The sequence below is a fragment of the Mytilus edulis genome, chromosome 10 (genome assembly GCF_963676685.1).
Source record: "Mytilus edulis chromosome 10, xbMytEdul2.2, whole genome shotgun sequence".
Taxonomy (NCBI): domain Eukaryota; kingdom Metazoa; phylum Mollusca; class Bivalvia; order Mytilida; family Mytilidae; genus Mytilus; species Mytilus edulis.
The window spans coordinates 15,862,320-15,877,350 of NC_092353.1; the positions used below are offsets into that span (position 1 = coordinate 15,862,320).

At 35.1% G+C, this 15,031-nt stretch overlaps 1 protein-coding gene across 1 annotated transcript in view; it reads right to left on the reverse strand.

The window, feature by feature from the left end:
• The window catches only part of LOC139493509 (3'-5' exoribonuclease HELZ2-like), a 53,977-nt gene extending 40,944 nt beyond the window's left edge, over positions 1-13,033 (reverse strand). Inside the window, exons 1-2 of the mRNA XM_071281990.1 lie at positions 12,890-13,033; positions 9,110-10,125 (exon numbers count right to left, since the gene is read on the reverse strand). Of these exons, the coding sequence (XP_071138091.1) occupies positions 9,110-10,075 (966 nt within the window). The 5' untranslated portion in view covers positions 10,076-10,125; positions 12,890-13,033. The remainder of the gene's footprint in view (positions 1-9,109; positions 10,126-12,889) is intronic.
• Between the last annotated feature and the right edge of the window lie 1,998 nt (positions 13,034-15,031).

A 15,031-nucleotide genomic window follows, 5' to 3' on the forward strand; every position in this document is an offset into this window, starting at 1 on the left:
TACAAACGAGTTGTTGGACATGATATATACAAATATCATGCATTTTTAAATTTACGAAACGCTTCTGAGAAAGTGAAGTTTCTTTTTTTCTGATTGTGTTTTTGAAAGGCTGTAATTGGTATCAAACTTGTGTTCCATTTGTTTTCATATTAAGATTGATACAGGGTTATGTTTTGAACTTATATTACCGCAGTACGTTGACAATGTAAAATTGAAGAAGTCTAAATAAATACAACTTAAGAAACACTTTTGTTCTTGGCATCGTTATATTAAAAATAAAAGTCACTTTATATACACAGTATTTTGCCAGGAACAAAAGTTATGTATTGCCTTTCCAAAATGTGATCGTAAGTACTGTTTAACTCCTTCAACCACTAGCTTTGATAAATTATACATCTTTCTCATTTATGTTATGGATCTTAAATAACATGATTTATTTTACATGTACATGTATCTTACATAAACTATATACTAATAGTATCTAGCAGTGACAGTATGATTTGTAGTATGATGACACACAAATATAAGAATACAACATTTTACTCTTAACAAAATCTTTAAAAACCCTATTTCGCGTATAAAAAATAAACTAACAGGACTAGCTATGGAATTTGTTTTTGTCCCGGCTGATAAAGCTGCTAATAATATCATTGTTTTGGACGTATCAATAATAAAGGCGAGTAAACACAAAAGCGTCTTCAATGTTTCGTATGCTTTACTAGAGTCTAATATACAAGAGAGACGTCGGCAAGTGACGACGTTGCGGGCCTATTGTTACGTAAATGGCGGTAAAACGTTAAACAAATAAAAGTGATAAAGTGCTAAACTGAAACTAAAACTAATTCACAACATTCTGGGGGCCGCAAAATGCAATTACTGTTCATGTATTGGTCATAAAAAGGGTATTGAAAAAACACTTTTAACAATTAAAGTTCATATTTCCAGTGGCACCAGTTTCACAATTGGTCTCGTGGTAATCAGTCCATTTGGTGTACGTAGTTTGACTGCTCTTACGACTCCATCCTTCCCGGTGATCAAATCTTCTATAACAGCTAGTTTCCACATCATTCTCGGTGAATTGTCCATGATTTGTACGACGGAACCGATTTTCACATGTGCGCTTTGGTCTCCGGCGACGCGATGAAATTCTCTTAATCCGGTGAGGTATTCCATTCTCCATCGTTTTGCAAAGTGTTCAATTAAAGTTACTTTATGATTAAAACGTTTGTTAGCCTCTGTGAAATCTAAATTAAAATTATTGTCCTCTGAATCAGAATTGTTGTCTTGCGATAATCTTCTTCCCTGCAGTAGATGTGACGGCGTTAGCGGCTCTGGATCTCGGATGTCGGACGACACATATGTAATCGGACGATCGTTGATTACACGTTCAATTTCTATCAAAGTTGTTCGTAATACGTCAGAATTTACTTGTGATTTTCCGAGCACTTTTTTCAATGTTGTTTTCGTAATTCCAACTAGTCTCTCCCACCATCCACCGTACCACGGTGCTGCTTTCGGGATAAATTTCCAATTAATTTGAATGTTCATTTCTTTCGGAATGTCATGTGAGGCGGAAACAAAGGTTGGTGCATTATCGGAATACACAGTACTCGGAATTCCTCTCCTACTAACGAATCGTCTAAACGCTAATTTGAATGATTCGATTGTCATATCAGTAACTAGTTCTAGGTGTACGGCACGAATACAAGCACATGTGAATAGGCAAATATACGATTTTGCAACAAGTCCATTATCTTTAACGAATAGTGGTCCAGCGAAATCAACACCAGTTGTCGTAAACGGTATCATATCGGTGACTCTATCCTTTGGTAACGGAGGCGAAATTTGCTGTGGAAATGCTTTTCCGGTCACTTTTCGGCACTTTACACATTTCTGTACGATGTGGTTAACGCATTGTCTAATGGAAGGTATCCAATATGATTGGCGGATTTGCGTAATTGTCTGTCCAGCACCAGAATGTAACATCTGCAGGTGCGCGTTCAATATAACTAAGTCCGTAAATTGATTTTTCTTCGGTAGTAACACTGGAAACTTCGCGGAGTCGTCTAACTGTGAATTGTGTATGCGCCCGGCGCATCGAATAACACCTTCTATATCTATGAATAAGCGCAATTGTCTTACTAACGGTAGATTCTTGTCACGTGACGGGTTTACGAGTTGCTCCTTTTCACTTCTGAATTTCACATTTTGAATATCTGTAATCCATGTACGAGTTGCGCGGTCGATTTCATCTTTCGTAATATCTTTTCCGTGTGTAGCATATTTCCTCAAGTTATACGGTCGCTTACTTTTACATATATTCACAAATTTAAACACGTAGCATGTAACTCGTAGTAACTTCTTCAATGACGAGAATCTTGAGAGATCGATTATTTTCGAAATTCCATTTAAAGCACACGGTTTTGTCTTTTCGCTGTCATCTGTTGTCGTTAACAAAAGAGTCTCTTGTTTAACTTGTGGGGTCCATGTAGGCCAACTGTTCTCATCCGATATCCACGACGGTCCTTGCATCCACAAAGTCGATTCTTTGAATTGCGTTGATGATATTCCTCTAGTTTGAAGGTCGGCTGGATTTGAGTCTGTTGGTACGTATTTCCAGTCGTAATTTTGTGTCGTTTCTTTAATTTCTATCACACGATTCTGAACAAATCTTCCAAATGATTTTAAAGACGAAATCCAGTGCAGAACGATCTGACTGTCACTCCATAGTACTGTGCGTTGTGGTTTTAGGGTTTTCGTGAGGTTTTTAGCCATTCGAGCTCCTATTACTGCAGCCATCAATTCTAGCTTTGGTAATGTCATTTTGACGAGCGGAGCGATCCGGTTTTTTGCAATTACGAGAGAAGAAGTGTTTCCTTTACACAAGTAGGCACTGGCTCCATAAGCGCGTTGGCTGGCATCAACAAAGACATGTAATGTGATTTTCTCGTTACTTTCGTTCTCATTTTGATCGTTGAAATAATGTCGTGCGATTTTCGTATTAACTGTTACATCTCGGATGTCATCTAAAATTTCATACCATGATTTAACTATGTTGCTAGGCAACACCTGGTCCCAATCGTATCCTTCTTTCCATAATGTTTGTACCAGTAGCTTAGCTCTTACGGTCACTGGTCCAAGAATTCCGAGTGGGTCGTAAATTGACGATGATTTACTCAATATTTCTCTCTTTGTCGCTTGTGAATTATCAATACCTATACGATCTTCATTTAATTTCGCAAATGTCAATATGTCTGACTTCGCATCCCATCGCATTCCAAGAATTTTCGTCTCGCTATCTGTATCAAGTATGTTTGCCTTTGTAGCTTCGTTGCTAAGTTGATTGCTATTTGATTTCCATGTTCTTAAATTAAATCCTGCATTTGTCATGAGTTCTCTAGATTTTTCAAAGAAATTTAAGGCGGCTTCTTCCGTATTAAAACTTGTAAGTACGTTGTCTACATACAAATCTCGCTTGAGTATTTCAGCTGTGGTACTTGTAACCGTTGATAAATGTTTCAATAATGTAGCGTTAAGAATAAATGGCGAACATGTCGCTCCGAATAAAATTACCTTGAATCTGTAAGTCTCAAGTTCACTCTTGGGGTTGCTTGGATCTCTAAGCCAGAAAAATCGGGTGGAATCGCGGTCTTCTTCGTCTAGTCCAATCTGGAGGAATGCTTTCTCAATATCAGTTGTTAAGGCGTATTTCCCGTAGCGGAATCTTGTAAGAATATCTGTTAGCTTATTAAGCTGCGGCGGTGTAGAAGAAAGGCAATCATTTAAGCTGGGTGATTCTGAATCTTGACGACAACTGCAATCATATACTATACGTATCGGTGTAGTCGATGAATCTTTTTTCACTGGGTGGTGCGGAATATAGTGTACTCGATTAGTAGTCTCATCCGGGGTCTCAACCTTCTCTATAAAACCTCGATTTTCTTGGTCGTTGATAATGTTACCGTATATCTTAAGCATCTCTGGTTCTTTAGCAAGTCGGTTTATCACGTTGTATGCTCTCTTTCTGGCGATCATCTCGTTGCTAGGCAACTCCGGATGTTCTGGTTTCCATGGAAACTTGGCGATGTACCTATTGTCTTTCAAATGAATGTTATTCTCTTGGTAAGTGGTCATTTCTTGTAAGTCCGTTTTCGCTTTTACTTCGCTGTCTGTTTCTGTTCCTATGGATTCGATTTCCCAAAATTTATGTATTTCACATTCTTCTAGTCTGTGTGGGGTCAAAATATTCATAATCGATGACGTTGATTGATTATTACTGTTAGTGTTCAATTGTATAGGTCCTGATAGCAAGTATCCAACTTTGGACTGTACAGCGGTTGGTCCGGAGCCTCTAATTACTCTGTCTCCAACTATATCCCAATAATAATCGGCGCCAACTAAGACTGATATTTCAAAATCCTCGTCCTGTAAAGCTGGGTGGGCTAACTTCAATCCATTTAAATGAGTAAAACTCGACTGGTTCCTTGCGTATGTATGTATCGGATAAGCAATCTGTGGTACTATAAGAACTTCAATAGGGATAAGCGTATTCGTTAGGCCGTTTATATATATAGTAGCAATTTGTAAATTTCTAACCTTCTTGTTGGATTCACCGAAACCGGATATCGTTATCGCTTCTTTCCTATGTGGTCTCAGGTTCAATAAATCGGCCATCTCTTGAGTGATAAAGCTTCGCTGGGCTCCTTCGTCGAATAGTATATTGGCGGTGTTAAAATGTGTCTTGTCATACGTGATAGGCGCTATCGCGGTTTTCAACAATACCTGCGATCTAACTGATGATGTGGATGAATGCATACTTGCGACTGCGGCATCGGTATCTGGTTTTGATGTACTGCTATCTTTAGACTTGGTATACAGGTGTGATTCATTCTTTGAACAAATACTGGTATGGTGTCGTTTATTACAATTTTTACAAGTTTTATCGGATTTGCAATCGGCAACTCTGTGATTTCCTAAGCAATTAAAACATGCCTGTTTCTCCTTGACAATGCGTTTTCGAGCTTCAATTTCCGTAACAGTTTTACAAGCTAATGGGGCGTGAACTCCTTGACAAAAGATGCACGGCTTCTTGGTTATGTCTCTTTTCCCTTTCTGATTTACGAAGTTGCGATTTGTACCCGTAAAGAATGCTGATGTGGGTGTGTAATTTGGTTCTATATCATCACCGTTTACCGACTGACCCGCTTCCTTAATCGTTATCTCATGTTGAATAGCTTGCCGTAACGACGGCAAGTTCCAGTGGTCGCCTCCGTGGGCACGTACCATGTTTTCTCGTATATTCCCAGGTAATTTATTTAATATTATGGGCACTAAAAGGCTTCCGAACGACTCGTGAGACTCCCCTATACTTTCAAGGCCACGGATGTAGTTTTCCATACTGTCGTAGAATTTTTTCAAATGTGTAATATTTGACGTTGGACTAGGAAGGCTGATTAAACTCTGCATGTATGTCTGTACTATCTTATGTGGTTGACCGAATCTTTGTTTCAGTACATGTAATGCTTGTCCGTAATTTGTGTTAGTTATTTGTAGACCTGCTATGCATTGGGTGGCTTCTCCGAACAGTTGAGATTTCAAGTAATTAAATTTCTGTACATCGTTTAAAGACAGGTTATCGTGTACGGCAGCACTAAACGAATCCCAAAAGGGTTGCCATTCTAACATATTCCCACCGAACGTTGGTAAATTTAATTTGGGAAGTTTGTGGTACATGCTGGAGTTTGAAAAAACGGACGCTGATGTATTTGCGTGCATGAAACTGGGTTGTGGCTGACTTTCTTGATGATTTGTGTAATTAATAAACTCGTGTGCATTTGGGTTTAGCAATGACTTACTTGACTGTTTGACTGTGATTTCCGATTCCTTAATGATTTTTGAAAGTTTAGTTACACTCATTTCTATGTCATATGTGTATCTGTCGGCTTCCTCTATTTCTTCGCTCACTTCCTCTTCCGATAGTTCCTCCACAATCTTCTCGTTCAGTTGATCGATCGTTTCCTGCTTCTTCACAATAAGTCCTCGAATGGTTGAAAGTTCACTAACGTCATATTCCTGCAAAAGTTCCTCGGAACTCGGTTCCACTTTCTTCAGTAACTTTGTAAGAACTCCCCGATGTCCAGCTCGTCTGGTCTTCATCTTCGCGGTACTCATCTTTTAAATTCGTATTCTTCTGTTTTTGTCACGGCACCAATGTTTTGGACGTATCGATAATAAAGGCGAGTAAACACAAAAGCGTCTTCAATGTTTCGTATGCTTTACTAGAGTCTATAATATACAAGAGAGACGTCGGCAAGTGACGACGTTGCGGGCCTATTGTTACGTAAATGGCGGTAAAACGTTAAACAAATAAAAGTGATAAAGTGCTAAACTGAAACTAAAACTAATTCACAACAATCATGATTGTTTGACATAAATTTTATATAGAGGTTCTGCAAAAGTAAATCACGAATTCACCAACATTCCAACTGACTTCCTTTTCAGAAAAAGACATCTGTAACAAACATAAACTTTTAGCTACTTCTTTACAAGCATAACCAAACACAATGAAAGTCCCAACTATGTACTGGCTTCCGAAGCTGCACAAAACACCTTACAAATATAGATTTATTTCATCTTCTAGCCATTGTTCAACTACAAAATTGTCTGTTTTACTTACTAGTACACTTGGTACAATAAAAAACCTGATAATAAATTGTTCAAATAAGGCCTTTGAAAATAGCGGAATTAATTACTTTTGGAGTGTCAAAAACTCGTTGGAAGTACTTGATAAATTGCATGCATATATTGGTGATTTTGAATCTGTTCAAAGTTTTGATTTTTCTACACTATATACCACTTTGCTTCATATTCTTATTAAGAAAAAATTCACATCCCTAATTAACTGGGCATTTAAAAAGTCGAAGAACATATGTTCAAACTCTTATAGATCATTTTTTAGTAGCAATAAACAAAAGAACTATGTCAATTGGACATACTTTGATACTATTTATGCGCTTGCATTTTTACTTGATAACATTTTTGTTCGCTTTGGAGATTCCGTATATCGTCAAGTTATTGGAATTCCAATGGGGACTAACTGTGCACCACTTAATGCGGACCTGATTTTGTATTGTTATGAGTTACAATTTATGACTAAAATTAGCAAAGACCCATCAAAACAACATTTGATACTAAAATTTAAGAATACTTTTAGATATTTGGATGATATATTGGCTCTCAATAATGACGACTTCAGTATGTATACTAAAGAAATTTATCCTGTAGAACTTACTTTGAATAAAGCTAATGATAATAATGATCACTGCCCTTTCCTCGATCTTGATATCTATATCATAAACGGGAAGCTTAATACAAAAATTTATGATAAAAGAATTTTTCATTCCCTATCGTTAATTATCCATTTTTAGATGGTGACGTTCCCTTTTCACCATCTTATGGTGTTTATATATCTCAACTTGTACGATTCGCTCGTGTATGTAACAACGTATTAGATTTTAGCGAGAGAAATTTATGTATTACTGAAAAATTATTACACCAGGGTTTTCGATATCACAAACTGGTCAAAACATTTACTAAATGTTATCACCGGTATAAGGAAATAATTCGTAAATATAACTCAAAATGCAGACATCTTATACGTTCAGGTATTTCACATCCATTTTTTTATGGAAATATTCTTTATAAAGTACAAAAATGTCAGTATTCTCCTCAGAAACTAACATAACCTTTAAATAGACTTATTAGAAGGGGATATAGTTACGATACTGTTGTCAGGTCATTAAAGATTGCATATTTTAGCTTTAATATTGATTCACTGATAGGGTCTTTGCATCGGAACTAAACACATTTATTTCTAAAAAACAGTTGTTGGCATGACACGGGTTATGTTCTTCTCATATATTTTATGATAGTATGATACTAAACCCCTAATGGGAGGGATTGTGCCTGATATTCACATGATGAAGACATAATCTTTCAATCAGTTTAATTGAGGTCTGGAGCTGGCATGTCAGTTAACTGCTAGTAGTCTGTTGTTATTTATGTATTATTGTCATTTTATTTATTTTCTTTTGTTACATCTTTTGACATCGGACTCGGACTTCTCTTGAACTGAATTTTAATGTGCGTATTGTTATTCTTTTACTTTTCTACATTGGCTAGAGGTATAGGGGGAGGGTTGAGATCTCATAAACATGTTTAACCCCGCCGCAATTTTGCGCCTGTCCCAAGTCAGGAGCCTCTGGCCTTTGTTAGTCTTGTATAATTTTAAATTTTAGTTTCTTGTGTATAATTCGGAGTTTAGTATGACGTCCATTATCACTGTACTATTATGCATATTTTAGGGGCCAGCTGAAGGACACCTACGGGTGCGGGAATTCTCGCTACATTGAAGACCCATTGGTTGCCTTCGGCTGTTGTTTGCTCTATGGTCGGGTGGTTGTCGCTTTGACATATTCACCATTTCCTTTCTCAATTTTATAGAAGTGTACAGAGTAACATCCGTTAGACATCCGTCAGGTAGCATTATAGTGCGAATTGTACTTTATGGTTACTTTTAGAACTTTGCGTATGTTTTAATGTTTTTTTGAGAAAGCGAAAAAATGCAACATCTTAATTATGGCTAAACAATAATGTGCAATAAATTGAAAACTTTTCATGTTGTACATGTATAGCTGATATATAATAATGCCATACATATTACAGAAAAGCACACCGATAAAAATGAAAAACAGAAGCCTGCAGCCAAAAAATCGGACAGTGAGTTTACCTTTTAGTCATGTGTTCCTTCAATGAATAAGGATAATTTTGTCAAAGAAAAGTTTACAAGTTTTGTAACATCCGTATGACGTCCATTATCACTGTACTATTATGCATATTTTTAGGGGCCAGCTGAAGGACAACTACGGGTGCGGAAGTTCTCGCTACATTGAAGACCCATTGGTTGCCTTCGGTTGTTATCTGCTCTATGGTCGGGTGGTTGTCGCTTTGACATATTCACCATTTCCTTTCTCAATTTTATTGACTTGACTTGTATTCCTATATGATTGTAATATCTCTCTTTACTTAAATCTGTATCAATTTTACTTACTTCCTTCTGATTTATTTCAGCAAGCAGTTCTGTCCGCCACTGTGCAGACATTTTATTGTCTAAATGTGCCGTTTTTTGATAATCGATGCGTCTTTCTGTTTCTATTTTATTATCAACTGCTTCAGCTATTTCAAGTAAACATGAAACCATACTTCGCCATAGATCGTCAAAATCATCACAAGGAATTTTTGCTGATACTGTATGAGCAACAACATCGTTTCTGCGATCTCCTAAAGTTTCGATACATTTTCTAAGTGGACAAAAAAAGTTTGTCAAAGAATAAAACAATCTCAAATCTCTTTGTTTTAATTCCTTATATGTTAAACCTGGTTCTGCCTTATATATACATGAATGAAAATTATGACTTGGAGTAGAGCACACAGCCTGTGTTTTAATGAATACTTTTCTGAACTGGTGCTTGTCTATAAAATTCACATTTGGCCGTAAGTACCCTGTTCGACACATACAACATGCACAGTTTGATTGCCATAGATGAAACAAGTTGTGCCTCTGTTTGTCCAGGAAGGTTTCGAAACTGTCCTGACAAGAAACAAGAAAACAAAACCAAAACTCGTCTTCGCAAAAATTTATAAGCATAAATTTTAAAAGAGTAAAATCAAGATTGTCGACTTTAATATTTTTTTTCGCAAAGCAACAACATAAATTATTGTTTCTTTGATGCTTATGTCCTCTTCTGCGTTGTGATTTGTCGTCAGTATCGAATAATATCATTATTTGCGTCTTTCTGAGAATCGATTTGCCCGAAGGATTGTCTTTACAAAGGCAACACATTTTATCGGAATAAAAATGAAAAATGTCATGTTGATGGTCATCTATGAAGTCGGGAAATGATTTATTTATGCGTTTTAGGTGTTGTTCCATCAGTTTTCCACATATAGGCGTCGCATTGTCATGTATCAATCCAGAGATTCTTGTATAATTGTCTCTTTCATTGCTTTGATGCATAATTAGTCACTAAACATCTTTGTTTAACCCATCAGCAAGGCTTTGAAGGTCTGTAATATTTGTAAAAATTATTTATTATTTAAGTCGCACATGTACGATGACAATACTTTCTAAGGTAGCGAGGAAGATCCATCATATTACAAATGTATGAGTGTCCATTTAAAATTACGGGACCTAATTTGAACGCATATTTCTGTTCTAGATTCAGGTATCATTACAAAAATTTGTTGTATATTGAATGGAAAGCCCTACTGTAAAATGCTTATTTTCATTTACAGTCAATCAAAAAATAAATAATAACTGTCATTCTAACTGCGTGTTTACCAGCTGCAGTGAGTGTTTTGAAAATGGTAAAGGGTTCATCGCTATTTTTTTGAATAATTTTAAGATTCATATGCATATCATACGCTAGAAGAAACAAAGTTTTAATCTTTGTCTGCATTTACAACTAACATATAACAAGTCAAAACTGGTGCAGAAAGAAAATAGCCTTGCACTAATACTTCTGAAACAAGAATGTGTCCCTAGTACACGGATGCCTAACCTGCACTATCATGTTCTATGTTCAATAGATCGCGAGAATGGGGGAGGGGGGCAATCTTTTATTTGGTATTACAATTAAAAAGACCATATCATAAGAAACATGTGTACTAAGTGTCAAGTTAACTGGGCTTCAACTTCATCAAAACTTACCTCGACCAGAAACTTGAACCTGAACCAAAAACCTGAAGCGGGACATACGGATGGACGAACAGACGAACAAACGCACAGACCAGAAAACACAATGCCAATAAATGGGGCATAAAAAACCCGTGAAAACGAAAGGAAGGTCAGTTTTAAAGTCAGAATTGATCAAAATTTCATTTGCTATACACGTTACGAAAGACAATTAAATTCATCAAGTTGTTTTTCATTCTTTATGAACACTTGAAATGCTTGTCTGCTATATCATACTTTAAACTAAGACTCTTATAATTCTACATGCATATTCCTAAAAGGGAGTGCATAAAATGTGTATTTACAATTGAAACAGGTTTTAAGATTTTACTCAATTATGGTGACAACACAAGTACCGTTACTACACTAAAGTTCCCAGATTGCATCATTTGGCCTTGTTACAATTGAATTAACACAGTTTTTAATACCTTGAATAACTTTGCTAGTTGTTGCGACTTGTAGGGGCAAAAAAGACTCTTATTATGTCTCTTCAAATATGGATATTTTAGAACAGATGTGAAATCTCTGTACCACTGAAAAATTATAACACCAGAGTTGTCAGTGTCAAAACCTGGTCATAATATTTACTAAATTCCATGATTGGCACAAGGACATCATTCGTAATTAGAAATCAACATGGAGACATCCTATATGTTCAGATATTTCGCATCCAATATTTTATGGTAATATTCTTTACAAATTACAAAAAAAAGTCGGCATTCACCTCAAAAGCTGGACAAACCTTTTAACCTTTCAGAAGGGATATTGTTACAATACGGTTGTCAAATCATTAAAAATGGCATTTTTAGATATTAATATTGATTCCCTTATAGGGTCTTTGCATCGGAAAAAAACCCAATTTTGTTCTAAAGCCAGTTTTTGGCAGATACGGGTTATTTTCTTCTTTTATATTATATGATGTTATGATACTTTACCCCTAACGGGGTGGATTGCGTTTGATTTTCATTTGAAGAAGACATCATTTTTCAATCAGTTCTAACACTGTATCGAGTTTGGTAGGATATTAATCTACACGAGACAGCAATATATTTAAAACCAAAATGTCAAGAGTGGATAGATATCGTTTTGCACAAGATTGTGAAATGCACGTAACTGAATAAGATAATAAACGATACCAGAAAGTCCATGTTTACAATATAATATTTCTGGAGACAATAAGCGTTTTAGTTAAGCTAATACTTATTATCACTTATGTTCCAGGACGTTTTCACGATGGGTAGATAAATGTATTTGATGTAAGTTCATTGAAATCCGTAAACCGTGCTCACCATTATATATACTATATCTTAAATACATTGTCTCAACGTTATTAATGTTATTAAGTCATGTGTACTTTAGTTAGTCTTTTTAATATAATTTATGTTATTGGTAGCAACTTGTACTGCTAATCAGAATCTTCGCAACTATACCATTATATGTTATATAATGTGTAATTAGTTGTATGATTGTGAAGTGTATAATGACATTTATGTATCTTTTTACTACGAAAAACCAATATGAAAATAATCTATATGGTGTTTCATTATGAGTGAATATTAAATGAATAAAATAATTTAAAAGAACGATTACGCATCAAGTAGATCTATCTAAACCGTTCTGATAGATATTACTCTGTAATAACATTTATAGAATGAAGATAATAACATCTGTCTGAACTTTTTAATGTTTCATTTTAGTATATAAATTGTTTTTCAGTTACAAATCCTGATGTATTGTTTTATGCGAACATGTTATGCTGCCCATCAAGGGCCCTTGATTGAAATACTATTCTTATATAATGTTGATATTTAAATAATAGATATTCACATTAGAAGAAAAACAAATATTCTTCTTCTTATTCTTATTACTAGCTTTTTCAAAATATTATGTAATGTATTTTATATGTCTACAAATCCTAAAGTAAAGTTTTAAAGACACATAATGCAGTTATGAGAAACGAAAGTAAAACAAACAACACAATTCCGGGTGACTCAACACCGATCGGGTTGTTCCTGTTTACAAGTTGATAATTGACTGATTATTTATAAGTTTGTTTTTGTAGAAAGTCGTTTCTATATTTTAAAAGATTACACAAACCTTTGATGTATTCTTTTCTACAGTATTCCAACTACGTCCCGGTAGTAATGAGTTTACACAGGTATATCAAAAGAATGCGGTCGCTATTTCAAGCAATCTCTTTCTTACGCCATTAACACGTGGTTGCTTTATGGGGGTCTTAACGATGTCCAAATTGCACATTTTTAAGTATCTTATTAAATGTATCACTTGTACATATTCTTTCACAAACATTATGATATGGTTACATTGCATATATTTTCAAGAGTGTGTCGCTATGATAAGCGGTAAGGCAAATTATGTTTCACTTGTAAGTAAGATTTTCAAACATTTTAATTTGTCAAAGGATGAGGCAAACTGCATATCGGAAAGGCACGAGTTAGTTTGTATATAAAAAAGAAGATGAGGTATGATTGCCAATGAGACAACTATCCACAATAGACCAAAATGACACAAACATTAACAATTATAGGTCACCGTACGGTCTTCAACAATGAGCAAAGCCCATACCGCATATAGTCAGCTATAAAAGGTCCCGATAAGACAATGTAAAACAATTCAAGCGAGAAAACTAACGGCCTTATTTATGTAAAAAAATGAACAAAAAACAAATATGTAACACATAAACAAACGACAACCACTTAATTACAGGCTCCTGACTTGGGACAGGCACATACATAAAAAAAAGTGGCGGGGTTAAACATGTTAGCGGGATCCCAACCCGCCCCCTTACCCGGACAGTGGTATAATAGGCTTTCATTTCTTAGTGGTTTGTTTTGTATATGCGACTTTTTGTATTTCTTTTGTTCTTATATCATGACTATACACTTTAAAAGATCCCGTCAGTATGATATTGTTCTATTATATGTCATTATGATATATTTCTATTATGAATTACTATATACGTTGAACCACAAACGTCAAAATCATTCAATCGCGTTGTGGAATTAACAATTTTTGGATTCTTATAAATTCTATATATAACTTTTGGACTACTTTATATCTCGGTCTATTTCTGAAGTTTATTCTAACATACTTCTGATTTTTTAACCCTGTATTCTAACAATGCCTATGTAAATTGTTTGTATGCACTTTGAACGACAAATTCATGTGACGCATAAAACATTTCTGACGTCAGACACTCAAATCAATCAATGTGTTCGTAGATCATAGTAGATGTTTATTTGTTCTGTTAAATTGTTATACGATGATGACTGATGTACCCATATTTTGACTATTATTTATTGTGTCTGTATACTTAACATATCAATGTAAATATAACGGAATTTGATGAGACTGTCATTAAAGTGAGAGGGTTAGCGCTATAGAACCAGGCTAAATCAACCATTTTCTACATTTGAAAATGCCTGTAACAAGTCAGGAATATGACAGTTTTTGTCCATTCGTTTTTGATGCGTTTTGTTATTTAATTTTGCAATGTGATTATGGACTTTCCGAATTGATTTTCCTCTAAGTTCAGTATTTTTGTGATTTTACTTTTTGCGATACAAATCGAAAAGTGATCACGTTAAAATTTTTAAAGCATATAGGATTAATTTACTAGTGACCAGGTGGCCTTAGTGGTTTATTCACAGTATCAAATAACTATAGCCTGTAAACTCTAATATTTGTGATTTCGAATCCCGATGGAGACGACTATAACTTTACAAGGATTACCAGAAGGTCGTTCGTTCTTACGTAATAACCCGACTTCTTAATCAACAAAAAATGTCATAATATGAACAAGGCTGTTAAACACAAGAAACAAAGGACCAAAAAAATTAATACTATCATACATTTAAGTATTCTATCTCATTACAATTTCTTTTTCAAGAATTAAGGCTGATGATATTTCAATTTAGATCTACATCGTTCTGAAATGAAAACGTAACGCTACTGTTGTGAAAAATGGAGGGCAAAATATAACATCCCAAATCATCAACAAAATTAAACTGGCAACGCATTGGCTAAAACAGAAAAAGACCACCAATTGCAAACAACACTCAACATAAAAAACAAGTTTAAGGATGTTTGCTGCTCAGTTTCAAAATAAAAAACTTTTCATAAAACTAGTATGTATTGATAGGGAATAAATTGAGGAATCAAAAAAGCCAAAAAAAATTTGGCGGGAAAATGTTCTCTCTTGATTTTTCAAGGCTTTAT